The sequence below is a fragment of the Arachis duranensis genome, unplaced genomic scaffold (assembly GCF_000817695.3).
Source record: "Arachis duranensis cultivar V14167 unplaced genomic scaffold, aradu.V14167.gnm2.J7QH unplaced_Scaffold_232527, whole genome shotgun sequence".
NCBI classification, from domain to species: domain Eukaryota; kingdom Viridiplantae; phylum Streptophyta; class Magnoliopsida; order Fabales; family Fabaceae; genus Arachis; species Arachis duranensis.
The window spans coordinates 521,162-541,608 of NW_026264853.1; the positions used below are offsets into that span (position 1 = coordinate 521,162).

Here is a 20,447-nt window from a genome sequence, read left to right on the forward strand (position 1 = left end):
ACGCGTTCTTCCTCCAAATCCGTCGTTTCAGGTTTTCTCAGAAACCCCTCCCCAAAAGAAACGCGCCGTTTCGTCTCAATTCAATTCTCTTCAAGCTCAGGTAAATTAGCCTTCCCTCCAAGCATGTCCTTTTTCGATTCTAGAATTTATCTTCATCTTGAATGGGGCTTCTGATGTTTGTGAATGATGATCGTGTCGTACCTCAATAACCCCGTTGAAAGCTTACTATTTTCAGTCGGTTTTTAAAGTAAAGGTTTAAACTTGAAAAGCAAGTTCACTTTTAGTTGAGGGTGATGTGAAGCGGATAATCAGAATAATGGTAAATGAATGATGTCAAGATAATATATCTTTTCAATATTGATCAGTTTTATTCCGCTTCCCGTTAAATCATGTTGGGTGAGTAATTAACGTGAATAAGCAACCTTGTCACCTTGTATTGGAAGCTATTTGGTGGAAGCATAAAAATATTTTTTATTGTAAATTGGGAATTTGGTCACTTGAATGTTGCAAATTTAGAGTGATGGTATGTTGTCTCTCATGTCAATGACAATCATGTTATATGATTCAAATTACATGAGCTAACAGATTTAGCAATTTCTGAAGGTTGCTAGTTGTGATAGTGTATTAATGTGAAAATGGTTGTAGCTTCTAGTGTAAATATGCTTATGTTGGTTTCCATTAGTTTATCCGAAGCATCGAATTTGTCTTCTATTGTTTTCATGATGTATTATGGATTTAATATGCTGTTTTTGCTTCTTGGGAATTCCATTTTGTTGGATGTTATGCAGCATATACTGGGTTGGAAGGATGCAATCAGAATCAGATAAATGGGGATGGAAGCATGTCAGTGTTTTTGGTGGGTTTGATAAGGGAAGTGGTACTAAAAGATGGAAATGCAATCACTGCAATATAAGATACAATGGATCCTATTCTCGTGTTAGAGCTCATCTGCTTGGTTTTTCTGGTGTTGGAGTCAAAAGCTGTCCGGCTATAGATAATTCTTTGAAAGAATCATTTCAAATGTTAGAAGAAGAGAGGGTTTCCCGGAAAAAGAAGAGAGCTTCTATAACTGGTAAGTATAGCAAGCGTATTCGTACTCCTCGACCTAGTCTCACATGTGTCACCAAAGAAGATGTAGATGAAATGCTAGCAAGATTCTTCTTTGCTAATGGATTAAACATGAAGATTATTAACTCGCCTTATTTTCATGAGATGATAAAAGCAGTTGCAGCTTTCGGCCCAGGCTATGAACCCATGTCAATACATGAGTTGTCTGGTTCCTTTTTGAGTAAAGAAAAAGAAAGAATTGAGAAATATGTTGGTCTAGTTAGGGAATCTTGGCCGCATACAGGATGCACATTACTCTGCATTGGACGTTTACACAGTATGTCGGATAGTTTGCAGGTTAACATATTTGTATCTAGTCCAAGGGGACTCTCATTCTTGAAATCTGTAGATGTAGACAGTGTTGATGGAGCAGGAAACTCTGCTGTTAGTATTCTTAGAAACACAATTATGGATGTTGGACCTACAAATGTGGTTCAGATAATCTCATATCTTGGCCCTGCCAAAACTTATTCTGAATCCTATACCTTGGCCGAATTTCCTCATATATTTTGGTCTCCTTGCTCTGCACATTCTATCCGCATTTTGATGGAAGATATAGCTGAATTGGATTGGCTAAGACCTGTTGTTTTGTGTGCTAAAGAAATTGACAAGTGCATAATTTCATTTCAGAATTTCGCTCCTTCTGTCTACGGTGAAAACTTGAAAGGGTCTTCCGACTCACTGACCGCTAGAATCGCACCCTCCTGTTACATTGTCCAAAAGATTCTTGAACTAAAGAAAGAATTTCAAGAAGTGATTGTGACTGAAGAGTGGAAGCAATGGAAACTTAGTATTCAACAAGATATTGGAAGCATTGAATCAACCATATTGGAGGAAGATTTCTGGAGCAGGGGTCATATGATGTTGCAAATATGTGAACCTTTTGTCAGATTGTTTTCCACACTTGATATCAACCGGTGCATCATGGGAGATGTCCACGAGTGGCGTGTTCAGGCTATCGAGGCTGTAAAGAGTAGAGGAATAATAGATGCTGGTGCACTCAATCAGCTAGAAGGGTTGATAGATAACCGGTGGGATGTGCTGTTTTCACCCCTTCATTCTGCAGGTTATATATTGAATCCGAAATACTTCGGCCGAGGTCAGGCCAAGGACAAAACCATAATGAGGGGTTGGAAAACAACATTGGAGAGATATGAGTGTGAAAGCGCTAGTCGAAGAGTTCTGCGGGAGCAGCTCAGCTCTTATTGGCGACTCGAAGGATCATTAGGAGAGGAAGATGCAGTGGACTGTAGAGATAAAATGGATCCGGTTGCTTGGTGGGAGAACTTTGGTTTTGAGATGCCACACTTACAAACACTTGCCATAAAAGTGCTGAGTCAGGTTTCCAGTGTTGCAATGTGTGAAGAGAGTTGGCAACATAATGGTGGTAATCCATGCCAAGAAACAGATGCTGGGTTGGAAGACCTTGTATATGTAAAGAACAATCTAAGACTCCAAAGTCATAAAATGGATTCTCATGCTACACATCTTAAAGACATGGTACCAAGTTCCCTACAGAATTGAAGAGACAGGCAGTGCTTTCTAGTTCTGACAGATTGTGTTAGCCTATGATGTTACTTCTTCTTGTCACATTTATGTGGAAGCCTTGTAAATAATGCATAGACTCTGAACTTTTTTTGTAGTAAAAATTTCTGTTTGTGCTGGAAGAGGAGCAGCGGGAGTTCTTATGTCTAACAATTTTAGAGTGGGAAATAGGAATATCTTAGCTGATATTCATTGTGGTAAGATATCTTAGGCGATTAATCTTTGTACAAATTATATGCAAGTAACACTAATAAGCTTAGGTTAGAATCCTCCTAGCATCTTTACGTAATTGAATCATTTTTCTCTAACTAGCATTATTGTCTACAATCTACCTGATATGCACTTTTTTCTGGGAACTTTAGGGCCTTAGGATCTTCAAGACAAGAAGCAGGTGTTTTGGGCCCGGCCCAGCCCAGCAGCCCCGAAAGCTTGAAGATGAATAAAAAAAGAAACGGGGCATTCCGAGAATTGAACTCGGGACCTCTCGCACCCTAAGCGAGAATCATACCACTAGACCAAATGCCCTTTTTTGGTCAATGACTTTATAAAGTTTATTACCATTAGTCAATATACTTTTTGATACTATCATGGACGCAAACGAATATGCATAAGAAGATTATATCTTATATAGAAATTACATTATTATTATTATCAATACTTATACCAGTATCATACTCTTGCGTTCATTGCTTCGAAATCCCATGAAATCGTTAAAATTGGTCACCATCATCACATTGATTGAAAGGGCATGAGAGACTATATACTAAGAAATTCTTTGACAGTTTTATGATAACTTTTTTGTCTCCTTGTCTTAGATCTATGGAATATGGATTATATTAGTGGAGGGTAAAGTGTCCCAAACATAAATGACCAGTGTGTACCCTACCTAGCTATATTTTACAAATATCACTGTTACGTATGACCTAACTATTCCTATAATATACAAATTTATATTTTATACAGACTCTTAATTACTCGAAGTCAATCCATAGGAAGGGCAAGTGGAATTATCAACAAAATGCATAGAAAAGTGGAATGATATTTAAAAAAAATTGAAAATGATCTTTTAAAAAGCAAGAAAATTAATAAGGTGAGAATTAGTTATTATTAATTTTGTAACATATAAATTTTATTATTTTAATTTAAAAGTAATTAAACTTTTTATATTTTACTTTATCAACCTTCTTAGACAAATTTGATTAGGAAAAAACACAAATCAGAGAATGATATTATACACAAATTTATATATATCTACACAAGAGGTTTCTCTTTTGCTTTTGAATAGCAAAAAGGGACAAAGTAAAGACGTAAAGAAAAAACTCAAAAAAGTAAATGGGTCTGAAGATAGTGACTATATTACTATAATAAGTTATAAACCCCCTAACTACTTTAATTATAGTAGTGAGGAATGACTACCCAATAATAGCATAATTTAAATTCCTTTAGTTGGTAGATATCTAAGAATTACAAAACAATAACTAACACTTTTAATTAATTAATTTCGTAATGCAAGCGGATTCTAATTAATGATTTAATGTTACTACCCTATTAAGTCAGTTGTCACATTTTTTCTTCTTGGCCGACACATTGAATTGGTGATGATTTGTGGATTTATTTTATTTTATTTTGAATCGAGTATAGCTGGCAAGTGGAGCCATGGCAGAGACACCCAATTAAAATGAGGGGGGTAATTTTAGCGTTGCTCTTCTGAGATTCACAAATAAAAACAATAATTAAGGAAATAATGTCGGAAGATATTCATTTTATAATTAAATTTTTGTTATGTTAAAAATATTAAAATTAATAAAATATTTTATTAAATAAAATGAATATATCTAACATTTGATTAAATATTTTGTATAATTTAATAGAATATTTTGTTAATCTTAACATTTTTATTATAATTGAGACTTAATTATAAAATATAATATGGTATAACAATTTAATTAAAAAATATAAAAATTTAATTAAAAATTTGATAAAATTATAAAAACTGTTAGAATAATTAAATTTTATTTTAATTTATTTTATAATAATTTAATTAATTTACGTCCCAAAATCACACCCTACAATTATATTGGCAAAGGATGAAAGTGACAAGACTTGATGTGCATATGATGTTCCTAAAGGACCCAACGTCTCTTAATAAGACCAAGTAGCATTTGTTTAACAATATATACTTAATAATTATCGAATTCGGGTTATTACAAATTGCATTGGTGATTATAATCACTAGTGTCTGCGCTGTCAATTTTTATTAGTGCTAGAAGTCTAGAAGATTGAGAACCATTTCCACCGACACTCTCATAAATGGTATCCAAGATGATTGATACAACAATTAGATTTAGAACCCACAAACTAAAGCTGCTCTTGGTGGGGTATTTTTATTTATATATATAAAATCACAAATTTCACATTTTTATTAATAAATTATTATAACATGTTGAATCAGCATGTATATCATATATTTATTACAATGTTTTTTTTATGGTAATTAACTTTATTAATTTATACCGATACACAAACAATGATAGAAGCAATACTAATTAATAGGATTACAGGAAGCGATGCAATTTTTAATTGAAGAAGCCAACTTTAGAATAGAGGAGGTAACTGTGATGGTAGCGTAAATGAATATGGTAATTTAGATTAAAAGAAGTAATAAAATTAACAATAAACAAAGATTTTTAAGAAATAGAGTTATGAATAAGAGAGACATTTATAAAAAAAATTAAGAAATAGAGTTATGAGTAAGAGAAATATTTTTAAGAATTTATCTAATACGTATAAAGCTGAAAAAGATTTTATCAAAAAAAAAAATTAGGAGCATTATGTAATGTATATAAGTGTTATTGTTTTTTATGGGAATGTCAAAGATGATAATTAATATCTATTAAAATGTTTTCTCCTCCTCAGGAGTTGAGTAGATTAAAACGATAGGGGAAAAAAACTACAACAAAAATTATTTTTAGCGCTAAATTTTGAACGAAAATAATATAATAATTATTATATATCTTATTTAATTTATATATTTTGTGGTAATTATATATTTATGATTGTTACTATATATTATAATGATAATTGTATACTTTTGTGATTATTAAAAAAGTCTTTCTCAATAATTGTATAATTATCGTTAAAATCTTTTAGCAATAAAGTATAAGATGATTAATGTTTATTGTCTATAAATATATTAGTGACTATTTTTATTATTGTGAAAATCAAAATAAATCATTATTAAAAGTGATTTTTTTTTTAGTGACAGGGCATAGAAAATTTATTTTCCCCACGGGTGTACAGTAAAAGCAAAGTAACCAATATTTGGTTGGCTTGTTCCCTTATTTGATCAATTATTATTAATCATCACTTGAACTTCTTTCATTTAAGGGGTGGTATGATGATCCGCTCTCATTTCTATTTTTAGTTGAAGAGATTAGAGATAGGATTCATATCTATTTAGCTTAGCTTATAAGAGGATCCTTTGATAGAATGAATCGTCAATCTTTTGAGAGAGGGCATAATGCATTATGCATACAAAATAATATATAAGAGGTCATTGGTTGGTTTAGTTAGCCATTGATGGCAGCCAGAAAAAATTTGGACTTTGGAGCGGTCTCTGCATACGTTATGATTCATATAAAGAATGAATCCAGGGTATATTCTATGTCTATAATAATTATTTTGGGTGGTGGGTAAGTCCACTTATTTATTTTTGCTGAGATCACACTTATTAACAAATTTGAGTAGTTGTTGAAAGTATATATATAGAGTCATTATAATATTTTAAAAAATATATATAGTGATTATAATATTTTAAAAAATATTATTAAAATTAAAATAATATATTTTTTATTATTAAACAACACTTTTTAAAAAGTATTGTTTAAAATAAATATAACCACCATAATAGACTTATAATTAATAAAAAGAAAAGTCTAGGAACCAGTAATTTTTATATTTTTTGGCCAGCACTTAACTATCAAAATAAAAGTGAGTGATCTCCCACCATTAAATATAATCTCACACCATTAAAAATACTATTGATGACCAATGAATGGTTACAAAACACCAAAATTATTGACCCCTAGCATTTTTCTCAATAATAATAGACTTAATGTGACTAATTAGTGTTTGTAAGCCACAACTAACTGTAACTCAAATGACATATACTTTCTATACTTATATAAAAATTGTGGGTTCGAATCTCATTGTTAATTTTAGAAAAAAAATAGTGTTGGTGAAAAAATATCCAATAATTACATAAAATAACTTTAATTTCAGGCGATGCACGTGACCTATCACGTGACAAATTCGGTCTAGATAGTAGATAGAGTTGTTAAAGAAAAGGTTTCTTAGAATCTTAGCTTTTTTTTTTCTTTTTTTTTTTCTTGCTGCTATATATGATTTTATCCACCGACAGTTACTCTACCTCATACTCATCATAAGCCTGTTATTTATGTTCCTTGATTCCTTGTCTATCTAAGAAAACAAATGGTCTTTGTCCAATTTTGATTATTGAGAGCGAAAGTTCTTGTTCCTCCTTAGGTCAAGCATTAGAAGTTTAATCATAAATTATTTTAATGAGCAAAATTAATAGTAGTAAAATTATGGTTGGGGTTTTGGGAAGGTACAGCATAAATTGACATGTTCACACGATTATAAGATTGGCTGGTCCTAAATATAAATATATAAATGAAATTCCGGGGTTATCAAAGATTGTAGGGTTTATCTGTGTAAAATATAATGTAACAGTAGTGTAAGTGTGTAACACACGTTAAAAGTTATGTATTACATGTAAATATCTTGTAACACAGTTGACCAACTTATAATTTTTTTTATTTTTTTTTTTGTTATTAAAGATAGAGAGATTCGAACTTTCGACCTCTTAGATGAATATGAAAATATTATGCCATTTGAGTTATAAGTCATTGACCAACTTATACTTTATTTACTATTAAATATGATGTAGAACATGATGTAAAAATCTTAAATCATGTTTATATTTTACTAAATGATAAATAAAATATGAGTTATATAACTAATTTAATTTTTATATTAAGTCTAATTAAGTATTTTTAGGCATATTTTTTATTTATATTATTTACGTGTTTAATTTTAATTTAAGTGCCGTTTTTATCACTTTTTTAATTCAATTGAATTTGATCGTCAAAAATACTCGTAAATGTAGCATTATTATGCATACACATAAAGATACAGAACTCATATGAGTAAACATCTTTTCCAATCTGTTATTAACTTTAGGAACCTTTGTACATGAAACGCATGATCTCTATTATTATCATATCTTCACCCACTTCTTTATTTGTTAGTTTCCTTTTCCATGTTTTTCCATTCATTTTCTAAAGTCAGTTGTGGCGGTGTGTGTATTATTTTAGGGTTTGATTTCTTTTTTCTCTTTCCTTTTCTTATATGTATTCTACTGTAGGTGAAAAAAAATTAGCCATCTTTAGTAAAATAAAGCAAGAAAAGGAAAAGGAGGGAAAAAAAAGTATGGTAGGTTCAATAATAATAATAATAATAATAATAATAATCACAACCAAATTAAAATCCAATTGATCCAAAAACTGTATATCTTTAATTAAGCTCAACCAAAGTGTTTAAAGAAATTATTGATTAATTGAAGGAGAAACAAAAGGTTGAGACCAATAAGTCAATTCAAAAACAATAACAGGAGTAGTTTCTTAGTCTAATCTAATGAAAAACAGGGTCCAATTAATGATGAGAATAATTTGCATCTCCTGAGCAGAGTGATAATAACAATAATGTATTATTGGTTATAATTTTGTAAACTAGGGAGACAAGAATAATAGAGGCAAGAGCCAAGTTACGTAGTTTTCAATCACAAGCAGAACAAGAAGTTACTCGTTAATGTCCTAGTTTGGGGAAGGCTCATATTTACGGATTGTCTGGGTGTTATTAAATTGTTAAAGAAAATGTTAATAAAAAATATTTTTTTATTTATAATGTGTTTAATAATTTTTAATAATAAAAATATTAGATAAATATATTTTTTTAATATTATAATTTATATTTTTAATCAAAAATATATTTTTTAATTTAATAACTAAATAAAAAGTATTCTCATATTGTTGTATTTAAATATAATTATTAAATAAAAAATATATTTAGACATAAAATTATTTTTTTAAATATCTTTAAAAGAAATCACTTGATAAAAAAATTTTCCATAAAAATGCACCGAAATAAGTAAATAGTATCTTTTTTCTTCTCTTTTTTTTCTTCTTAATCTACAAAACTTAGAAGAGAGTAAGAGACACAACATGTGAGGTTCAGGTTTTTGACATTTTGCAAAGTGAAACAGTAAATAATAAATTAATAATACAAGGGAATTTTGTAATTATAGATTTGTGTAGTGTCCTTTCTTGTTTATTGCACAAAAAGAACTATACAACAAATATAATATAGAGTGGTAATAATCATGAAAAGAGGTTAAGGTTTGAAGTGTATAATAATGTACATGATTCCTAAATCAAAGGCTTGTTGCATTGTGTATGCAATTGCAACTTGCAAGGCAACTAACTAGATAGGCATCATTCCATTTCCATAGCGCTGAGTCTCATGCCATTTTTATATATAGCTCACATTATTACTACTTATCCCAAGTTCCAACGCCTAATCATTCAGTGTATAATATAGCAACTTCACTACATATAAGATACACTAACAAATAATTGCTTATATTTTTGTTGTGTTTCTATCTGAAATTAGTCTAATTTTTAAAAAAATTATAAATTTATAACTATATCTTATAGTATGAAATTTTTAACTTTTAGTTTTTAAAAATTGAGACTAATGAAATGGAAGAATAATGCAAGGTTATTAATTGGCTTATTGCCATCACCTCCTCATTCGTAGTTGGTAAGGTTAATTGTGTTCATAATCCAGGGAGCTGTAGAGTTGACCAGTATGATTTTGTTTTTTAAGCATTGTACTTATCCAAAAGTTGAGAGATTAATTATAAATTATTTTATATAACCGTTTAATCACTTTCTTTTTTATAATTATTTATACCGTAATTATAAAAACTGATTATTTTTATCGATATAATGATATATAATTAAATATTTATATAAAATTTATTTATGGCAAATATTTATATGCAATAATTAAAAATCGTTATTAGATGGTGATTTAGTTAAATTTATCAAATTATTTAACAATTTTTAAATATTAACTTTATATGAAGACAACTGAATCTAAGTTTTTACTAACATATTAAAATAACATTCTAATTATTTTATCATATATACAATTGAATCTAAAGTCATACGAATAGTTATATATGTACTTAAAAGATTCAAATTACTTCTTCACAATTACAAAGTCAATCCCTTTGCCTATTGCATTTGAATTAGTATCCGCTAGTAATTAATGTCTCTTCACTACTTTCGTTGATTATCTAATTAGTTGAACTAATTAAGTCACTAACATGTTCGTGATTCATCACCCTTCTCTTACTTTGGCCTCAATTATAATTCCTACTTACAGTATCCTATTACAACTTGAATTATACAAAAATGTGTAAAATTCATTACGGACATAAATGTAATAATATATTTGAACACGCTACTTTTCTTGATTGTTTTCATCATTATCAAATTGATTCGAAATAATATGATATTGAAAACGTGCTGATTATTTATAATTCAATTATCAATTTTCTACATCTTAAGAGCAATGCATGCATCGTGTGTGTAATCTTATGAATAAACTTTCTATTTAGATGTTCTTTCACTCAACATTATGATAAAATTGAATGAAACGATTGTTAGTGATGGATCCATCTTATTTCATATCAAAATTAAAACTCTAATTTTATCCTTTACAATTTGAGATGTTTGGACTAAAATACTCAACTCTAATTTATTTTTTATAAAAACTCATATGCAGACTGCAGTTATTTTAATGTAGAGTTAATAATTAAAAATTATTAAATAATTTAATATATTTGACTAAATTATTATTTAACAGTTTGTAATTATCAACTTTACATTAAAATAACTCTACGTAACTCTTCACTTTTATTTTTTTATTAATAGGAAACAAAAATAGGATCCAAAATGTAGATGGCAAGTGTATTGGTATTTCACTATTTTTGAACATCCATTTAAATATTTAATCAATGAGTTTGTAACAAAGGGTAAAGGAGGAAGTTATGAAAAATAGGATTGCCTGCTTTTCTCTGCCCATGTTGGCCTTTCTCTTAATTATTGAAAGCTTGAATAAATATATTCTTTATATTTATATAATATATAGAGATTATTCTATCAAAAATAAATAAATATGGAGATTAAACATTATTTCCGTGAACTCCAACATGGGTTCATCATAATACATCGCATTATTGAAAGACAAGAGTGTCCCTACTTTGGCTGTCTCATTTGTGTGTAAAATCGCTCAGGTCATCAAAACGTGTCTCATTTTTCCCTTCACATATATATACACTAACACGCAAGTCTCTTTCAGGGGTCACCAACAATAAAATCTCATACAATTGGAATCCATCAGTGATTACTATAAGATTATATTAATACTTACTTTTTCTTTTGAGATCTTAATGATCCGTTACTAATTCGATGAATAATTTGAATATTCTTTTTTTTTAAATAAAATGTAAAATGTTAATTTGAAACTGAGGATCTACCTATTTTACCACATTATCGTAATGAAGAATTTTAAAAATTACACTTTACAGGAATAAAAATAAAGACCTATATATGCACTCATCTAGTGTATGTTATTGAATTTTGAATAATTTGATTGCCTCTTTTTCATATTTCATAAAAGGAACGACTAATTTTTTTTTTTGTTGACTAAAGAAAAGACTAATTTGGTATTACTCAGATTTTATTTTATTTTAAAAAATTGTTAATTAACGAACATAAATTATTTTACTTAAGCTTTGAAATAAAATGAATATTCTCGTAAAATATGAAAATAGTACTGCAAATTATTTAATTATTTAATATATTTGATTAAATATATTTGACTAATTATCGTATCTCCCTATAAATAAAACAGTAAACCTGCATTATATTTATGAAGCTTTCCAATTGTAAATAAAAGATAGGTATGTTCTTCTCTACCGAACGGTAAATAAAAGATTTTGAAAAGAAAAAAATCCAGTGTGTTAATGAGCATTATTTTTGTCAGTTTTCCACTTTTCGTTGGATGATATTTTATCCGTTTTTTACCTCATCTCCCTGGCAATGCAGCCAAAAGCCCAAAACAGAAGAGGAAAAAATCCCTATATAAAATGACTATAATACCCTTTGATACTATTATATCTCCAATCTAATCAAAAGTCCAAAAAAGAATAAAAATAAAATATAATATAAAAAAATGCAGTAAATGCAAAATGTAATCACCAAAATCTAACTATAAAGTAACCCATTTCTCTCTCCATCTATTGCCCCTTCTCTCTCTCTCTCTCTCTCTCACTGCTCTCAGAGTCTCACACACCCTGTTCATGCCTCTGTTGGGTTGTGTTCTCAGATAGAAAGAAACCATAAAACACCCCAGCATTTCTTGGCTGAACCAACCACACTAGTGTGTGTGTGAGAGAGAGAAAGAGGGAAAAAAATAGTGAGTGCATTCTTAGTTTTTTGTTGTTGGTTTTTCCATATGTGGGGTGGAGGGAGATTTATGAATAACTACCCTTCCTATTCTGCAAAATCCATAGCTTTTGAAAGCTCATAACCACTTCACTGCTTTCTTTATTGTCACTATTCTTAAGTGCCGATTGTAGCTAGTATCATTATGGATATGGAGGGAGCAGAAGGAGTGAAGGTATTCATACCAGAGTCAATCCAGGGTGTGAGTAACCACTTGGCGGGGCAGATTCAGATGATATGGGAGGTTGTGAAGGCGCCATTGATAGTACCACTGTTGAAGCTTTCCGTCTACATTTCCTTAGCAATGGCGCTCATGCTTTTCATCGAGAGGCTCTACATGGGCATTGTCATCATCCTCGTCAAGCTCTTCTGGAAGAAACCGGAAAAACGCTACAATTACGAGCCCATCCAAGACGATGTCGAGCTTGGCAGCTCTAACTTCCCTGTCGTCCTCATCCAAATCCCAATGTTCAACGAAAGAGAGGTTCATTCATTCATTCTTTCACTTCCATTCTCTAAAGTGACTTTATTACAAGAATTTTTCTTAGTTTTATGGCGTTCATTTCAGGTTTACAAGGTTTCCATTGGAGCAGCTTGTAATCTTTCTTGGCCTGCTGACCGTCTCGTGATCCAAGTCCTGGATGATTCTACGGATCCCGTGGTTAAGGTGCATATATTTTAATTGTGTAGTGAGGGATTAAGAAGTGAAATGAATTAACTAATTTGTGTTGATTTGTAGCAAATGGTGGAGATGGAATGTCAGAGATGGGCGAGCAAAGGGATAAACATAACGTACCAAATCAGAGAGAACAGAACGGGGTACAAAGCGGGTGCACTCAAAGAAGGTCTAAAACGTAGCTACGTCAAGCACTGTGAGTACGTGGCAATCTTCGATGCTGATTTCAGGCCTGAGCCTGATTTCCTCCGTAGAGCCGTTCCTTTCTTGATTGGCAACCCTGACATCGCTCTTGTTCAAGCTCGCTGGAGATTTGGTAATTATTTATTTATTTTATCCACCATCACCTAACCCCACTCCCTAACTATAATTAAATCACTACATCTATAACTTCATTATTATCAAATCCAGCTGTCGGTGGCAACTAATCACTGCTTATCATTACGTCTTATTTATTTATTTTAGTTAAATAAGAGAAACTCAGTGCACAAACATCTCGTCTTAAAGCAAAGTATGAAAAAGAGTCGTACAAAAGGTATAATGTACTTCATAATAACTTGAACCTGTGATCTTGAGGTCGCAATTATTTATTTTAGTTAAATAATTAAATAAATTTACAGAGGCATTGGAGTAGTGAAGTTTTGTTAAGCTGAGAAGAAGGGTGGGACCACCCTAGCTATGACCATGGTTCTGAAGCTTGTTTTTGTTTGATGGCCCCCCTCTCTCCCCTCTCTTTTAAAAGACAAAATCTGCAATTATATATGCTACATACCCCTTCTACCACCCCCTAACTTAGCCATGCATCAAAATCAAGATCGTAATAAGGGAAAATCTGTGGTGGGGTGTGTAGTGTCATAGCGTATGAAGTGAACAACATTCAATTATGGTCACTGAATCATCAAATTTCTAATATAAGTAACGAAAAAACGTTGAAGGGGTGATGGTCACAGTCAATGGTGTCGTCGGTGGGATGTTTCTTTAACATGAGAATGAAGATGGAGCCAAGTTTGTCAAATTATTTCAGGGTTGTTTGGTCAATATACTATATCAAATTTGGCCCCTTGAATAATAATAATAATAATAATAATAGCGCTTCCGTTCTTCCATGATTCCAAAGTTGCAAATCCATGAATTCAACGAGACCACTTCCCACGTGGTTTGGTTATAATTTAATATCGCTAGTATATAGTATTTTCCCAATCTATATTATGTATACGTTGTGGTTGTGGGTCTTACCATGTGCCTAATGGTGTGGACCTCGGTCCTTGGTTGCCGACACTTCCACTTCACTTATCCTTCTTTGCATCTAATTACGTGGCATCTTTTCTTATTATTATTCACTCACGTGACGACAAACACACTCACTCAATTTCTTTCATTTTCATATACTTTTAGGTTTATATAGATTTGTTCTTAGCGCTTTTCTTTCTTTCAATTCCAAATAATAATAATAATAACATTAGTGTAATAATTTTGATGAGGAATATCTATAAAATTAAAACTCAGAATTAATTAAGTATGGTTTGTGTGTGACAGTGAATGCTGACGAGTGTTTGCTGACAAGAATGCAAGAGATGTCCCTTGATTACCATTTCACAGTGGAGCAAGAAGTTGGATCAGCCACTCATGCTTTCTTTGGTTTCAATGGTACGTAGTAATTATAATTTGACCTTAATTAGATGTTGCTGCTATGCATGCAATTCCAAAACATTATAACATAAAGTTGCAAATTAAAATTGCAGGGACAGCAGGTATTTGGAGAATTGGTGCAATCAATGAAGCAGGAGGGTGGAAAGACCGAACAACAGTGGAGGACATGGATCTTGCTGTTCGTGCTAGTCTTAGGGGATGGAAATTTGTCTACCTTGGAGACCTCCAGGTACATATACACATTATACCCACTTTAATTTATTATATCAAAATCAAAGTAATTAATTTTTTAATAATGTGGGAGTTAATAGACCAACTAATTAACTAACTAACTAGGCCAAAAGTGAGCTTCCAAGTACTCTGAGGGCCTTCAGGTTCCAGCAACACAGATGGTCTTGTGGTCCTGCTAATCTGTTCCGCAAAATGGTGATGGAGATTGTAAGGAACAAGGTGAGCTATAGGAATTAATTAATTATTATATGATTAGTAGTGAACGAAGTGAGAATGAACAAGTTGGTGATCAGTGTTTTTTCTTCTACTTGATTTGCAGAAAGTGAGATTTTGGAAGAAAGTGTACGTTATATACAGCTTCTTCTTTGTTAGAAAGATCATAGCTCACATGGTCACATTCTTCTTCTACTGTGTTGTGCTTCCACTCACAATCTTGGTCCCTGAGGTTCATGTTCCAATCTGGGGTGCTGTTTATATCCCTTCCATCATCACCATCCTCAATTCAGTTGGAACACCAAGGTATCTATCTTTTTATTCTTTAATTAAACTAACCACCAGTTCCTAAAACATTAAAAAGCTAAGCTGGAAATTTAACAAACACATGGCATGCATGTATGCAGGTCAATTCACCTGTTGTTCTACTGGATCCTTTTTGAGAATGTGATGTCATTGCATCGAACAAAAGCAACATTCATAGGTCTGTTAGAAGCTGGGAGAGCCAATGAGTGGGTTGTTACTGAGAAACTTGGTGATTCTGTCAATAACAAGAACAAAGATGCTTCCAAGAACAAAGCCAATAATAATGCCATCAAAGCACCAGTCAAGAAACCAAGATCCAAGTTTTTCGAAAGGTCAGTTCAATTTCTACAATAAATTCATTTGCACCCTGGCTGGCATTATCATCATTCAGATGGCCCCCAAATTAATTAATGATTGGGTAGCACTTTTAATGTGCCTAATTTTGTAGCAATAATGCTACTTAGGATTCTTTTGATAGGTAGAAGAACTGAACATGTCATGACAGTGAAGTACTTAGAAATTCTTCATTGTTCTAAATCCATTTTTTATGTTCTTCACTGTACTAACAAGTATCTTCCAGTTGCGCATGGTACAATATTTTAGAAGCAACACGTGATTGAAATTATTACAACCATGCTATGTTCACATAAAAAATTAGTTACTAAATCAGCCACAAACACAAAATACACATTGAAAATGAGTTAAATAACATATATTTATATACAAATACATAATAGTTAATTTCATGACTAATTTTTCATTGCACATAGCATTTTTGAAATGAATTATTCTTGATTATTGTTATTCTTGGCTAAACAGACTTAACACGTTGGAGCTTGGATTTGCTGCATTCCTCTTCTTCTGTGGATGCTATGACTTTGTGCATGGAAAGAACAACTACTTTGTGTACCTATTCCTTCAGACCATAACCTTCTCAATTGTTGGATTTGGCTACGTTGGTACCATTGTCTAAGCCAATGTCTCCAGTTACTTAAAGTTTCATCCGTGTCAGTGTCAATATCTTTGTAGTTTCCCTCCTCTGTAACATTATATAAAAGGGGCAGAATGATTTCTTGAAGCAACAAATTAAAGCTGTACCAAAAAATCTACAGCTACTTTAGAGCACAATCTCCATCATTTTCTTCATGTGGAGCAAGAGAAGTTCGTTCTTCCCAAGATTTCCTCGCCTTTCAGTGAAGAATTGAAGTTCCAAACAAATTCAAAGGCAAAGATCAGAGTGTGCCTTTTGAAATTGCCATCACAACAGGCTTAAGGACAAGCAAAAAGATTGTACCATTATATATGGTCTTAAATTTAGAGTCAGCAAGTTAGATAATGTTTTTTCTTTTGTTTGCATAGGTTGAATTGTTTTTGTGAGATTTTTACAGTTATTTATTTTTCTTGGTTCCTCTATTTTTTTTTCTTTATCCATAGTTCAAGCCAAATAAATGTATTGGATAAAACATGAACTTTATTTAATTCATGATGTTTGCCATTTTTGTTTCTTTCTCCCGAGGAATGATTTTTTGATGTTATATGTATTGATATATGGGGCAATACTAGTGAGAACATGGACTAGTAAATAGTCCAGAGTGGATGAATGCTTCATAATGATTCACCTTTACTAAGAGCAAAACTTGATTCTTATGTTGTAAGCAAACTTGATTTCCAAAACCTTAACATGTTCACATTTGACACCATCAATTTCCTTTTTTCATGCCATATTGATAGAGTGCTTGCAAATTACCTCACTATAAAGTGACTTACAGAGTGTGAAAGGTTTTTAGTATTTTTTTTTTGTTTCGAATATTAATATGACATAAAAAATGAGCTATAATTAGTTATAGTATATTTGTATATAATAGTTCAAAAGAAATTGACTTGGGTTGGTTTAGTAGTTAGTTCATTATTCTGCTTAAATAAGTGTTGAGAGTTTGAATTCTGCCTTATGCATGCAACAATCGACTGACTAATGATAAATTGTTAACTAAAACTTAGATCATAGATTAATTTTTTACTTTTTAGGTTGAAAAATATTGTAAAAAACAAAAAATAATTACAAAAGTTTTTGAAGTCATTAAATCAAATTCATTTTGAATTTGCAATAAAGTGGGCCACCTTTTATTTTTTTTTTCTTATTTAGTTATTCAACAAACGTAACATAAGGCTAAAAGCATGGGATACCATAATTTCAGCTTTTGTTCACATCTTCAATGCCGTATAAAATAAAAACTGGTATAAACGGATAAGAGATCACATGCAATATTTTTTAGCATTTGGCCAAAGATCACATGCCCTTGAGCATATGCTGTTTGTTATACCCTGTCAGTACACACACTATCAAACATAGGTTCTTACCATAAGCAAGACTTGTGCCTCAAGTATCCAATGTTGTTAAGACAATTGTCTTAACCCAATTGGTTTAATTATAACCTCATTATAACAATTTTAAGGGGAATTTAGTTTGTATTTTTATTTTTAATATTTTATATATCAAAATTTTATAGAAATTAAATAAATATATTAGAGGTGAAAATGAAAACAAAATTTTATTGTTTTTACAATTTTTTTTTCTTCACAAAATTTAAAAAATAAAAAATATTACAAATAAAAACAAAAAATAAAAGTACACACCAAACACACTCTTAACTTGTTAACAAACTTTTTAAGCATGATGCAACCCTTTAGGTGCTTAACCTAAAAGATTAAGAAAAAGTACCACCCTTTTGTAAACATTTTCATGTTTCATCTTATGCCTCGTGCCCAATCATGTGTAAACCCTGCCATGGCACGAAATATTAACTGTCATTTTGATTTCTTCAAGCCAAAGTGACATCATTTGTCATTTATGAGTTGTGAGTTGTGACAAATTTTCCCTAATTTTTTTTTATCTCCCGATTAAAATACTTTAAGCACATGCATTCTAATCCTCCCTATGAATAAAATACTATTACTTTTGTTATTTTTATTCATGGTTACCAATTTTTTAGTACATTTCTAAATCAATACATTTTTAATATAAATATGTTCTTTACTTCAGATAAAATATACTAAAAAGTGACCATGCTAACAGATTAAAAAAATATTATTTATATGCAAAAAATTAACTAGTAAATTAATCATTATATATTTATATATAAATATATATTTGTTTAATTTATTTTTAATGTATTTTATATTTTAATGTATATTTATACATATAGTTGATTTTTTATATACATGTTCGTAGCTTACTAAAGAAAAATAAAGAGGCCATGAAGTTTAGGATAAGTTTGGTTTATATTTTCATTTTCTATTATCATTTTTAATGTTCTTTGTTTTCTATATTTTATGAAAAAAATAAAAATAGTAAAAACAATAAAATTTTATTTTCTGTTTTCACTTTCTGTTTTTATTTTTTTCACAAAATCTAAAAAACAAAAACACTAAAAATAAAAACAAAAAATAAAAACACATTGTTAACCACTAGTCAACTAATATTTCTTCTTTACGCTGTAATATTTTATTTATTAGCAAAGTTGGGCTTCAACCTTGGTTCCATTGTTCCATGTCATCAAATTTCTTCAGATCTATTGCATTTAAAAAAAATAAAAAAATTCTATTTAATACAACTCAGATCTCACATACATATAATAACGCTGTACAATATATTGATAAGCATTAAGTTATTAGCATTTAGACAATTATTATTGTAACACTGCCGTATTCTTGTGGCTCTAAATAGATTCCCCTGGATTTTGATATAATATACTGCAAGTAATTGGAGGGAAAAAATTAAAATAAAATGACCAGTCTAGTTGAATTACCTTCTTGTACTAAATACTAATTAAGTATTATTACTCTCATTAAATTTGTAAGAAAGACAAAATGTAGATGTTAATTTCAGTGAAAAATTATAAAAATATTAGTAGCATTCTTTGTCTATTAGGCCTAATTCGAGCACAATAATATCCTTAGAAGATTCATGTTTTTTGGCATTGTTCCTTTATTAATTAAATAAAGGAATTGATTTTGGCAAGGAACCAAAAGAAGACTGACTATGATCCTTTGACATGATTTATTTCACGTGATGAGAAATGGAAAAAATTGGTAGAGTCATGTGGCAATTTGTATAGATTGATCAATGAGAAAATTGCCAGATTGCACATTTGACATGATATATACTTAAAATATATTCAATGCATGTTTCATGTTACACATCAATGGCAGAGATCTGGTCAAGGTATTTATTGAGGGAACCTAGAGTTATAAAAAGTATGGCTAGTAATATTTACAGTATTGAAGATAAAGTACATTGTATTGTGAAGTAGTTGTCTTCTTTACTCTTATTGTCTATTGTTTGGTAATTGTTCGAGATTGATTCTCCTGAGCTGTCTAATTGGCAGCTGTGTAAATAAAAGCTTAATTTATGTCCTGAAACCAAGTTCTTTAATTGAAGGGTGGAAGAAAAATGTTGGGATATATATGTATAAGTGAGTTGAAAAAAAAGTTATGTAGAATTTTGGTATTAAGAGATTGTTTGCGATTTTGTTGTTTAGAATATACGGAACAAAAAGTAAAGAAAATAGAAAAAGAGAAGAGTGGCGTTTTGATATATTTTAGTTTGATCACAAAATGCAACATGATCTACGTTCAGTTTTGTTATAATAATGGTAAACATTTTATTATAATCAAGATAGATTATAATCTCTAATTTTAAGAGATTCATACTCTTAAATTACCTAAGTTATCCAAACTTAATAAATGGTCTAGATACTAACTCAACTTAATTAAGGAAAATAAAGTGTACTCTAACGCAATACACTTTTGAAATCAAAACATTCAAAAAAAGATTAATTGACTTTTATGTGAACAATTCTTTATACGTACTTCAAATGTTCGTAATATGAAGAGATCAAATATTATTTAAAAGTTATTAGTTTATTTTGATATATTTTGATTTTTTGTTTATTTAGTTACTAGATTGGATTTTATGTTTGTGGGTTTTAAGGATTTTTTGTTTTAACCTAATAAGAGGTTATAAATACATCTTTAACTATTGTAATCGTAGTATTGAGTAGTTG

The 20,447-nt window shown here is 30.4% G+C and overlaps 2 protein-coding genes and 1 non-coding gene across 4 annotated transcripts; 2 read left to right on the forward strand and 1 right to left on the reverse strand.

Moving 5' to 3' along the window:
• The first annotated feature begins 6 nt into the window (after positions 1-6).
• On the forward strand, positions 7-3,175 carry LOC127744188 (uncharacterized). Of its 2 annotated transcripts, none has more exons than XM_052256466.1 (2): positions 7-100; positions 789-2,918. In XM_052256466.1, the coding sequence occupies exon 2, from the start codon at positions 808-810 to the stop codon at positions 2,629-2,631; it is 1,824 nt and encodes a 607-aa protein (XP_052112426.1). In that variant the 5' UTR covers positions 7-100; positions 789-807; the 3' UTR covers positions 2,632-2,918. The 2 variants fall into 2 exon arrangements, 1 of the variants encoding a protein (XP_052112426.1); XR_008005288.1 differs by lacking the exon at positions 7-100 and adding an exon at positions 3,015-3,175 and having other exon boundaries at positions 617-2,849.
• On the reverse strand, positions 3,106-3,177 carry TRNAP-AGG (transfer RNA proline (anticodon AGG)). The gene has a single exon. It is a non-coding gene; the product is annotated as a tRNA-Pro (tRNA).
• Positions 3,178-12,094: 8,917 nt separating this feature from the next.
• Positions 12,095-17,031, forward strand: LOC127744190 (glucomannan 4-beta-mannosyltransferase 2-like). Its single transcript, XM_052256468.1, has 9 exons — positions 12,095-12,792; positions 12,877-12,975; positions 13,048-13,300; positions 14,521-14,631; positions 14,727-14,863; positions 14,971-15,084; positions 15,185-15,384; positions 15,486-15,716; positions 16,204-17,031. The coding sequence occupies exons 1-9, from the start codon at positions 12,454-12,456 to the stop codon at positions 16,355-16,357; spliced, it is 1,638 nt and encodes a 545-aa protein (XP_052112428.1). The 5' UTR covers positions 12,095-12,453; the 3' UTR covers positions 16,358-17,031.
• The last annotated feature ends 3,416 nt before the right edge of the window (positions 17,032-20,447 follow it).

What these genes read in the sequence shown, in the direction of transcription:
- LOC127744188 (XM_052256466.1), top strand. Translation starts at nt 808, where the DNA reads ATGCAATCAGAATCAGATAAATGGGGATGGAAGCATGTCAGTGTTTTT.
- LOC127744190 (XM_052256468.1), top strand. Translation starts at nt 12,454, where the DNA reads ATGGATATGGAGGGAGCAGAAGGAGTGAAGGTATTCATACCAGAGTCA. An exon ending in TCTACCTTGGAGACCTCCAG is followed by an intron (nt 14,864 to 14,970) that starts GTACATATACAC and finishes CTAACTAACTAG; the next exon opens with GCCAAAAGTGAGCTTCCAAG. An exon ending in AGATCCAAGTTTTTCGAAAG is followed by an intron (nt 15,717 to 16,203) that starts GTCAGTTCAATT and finishes TTGGCTAAACAG; the next exon opens with ACTTAACACGTTGGAGCTTG.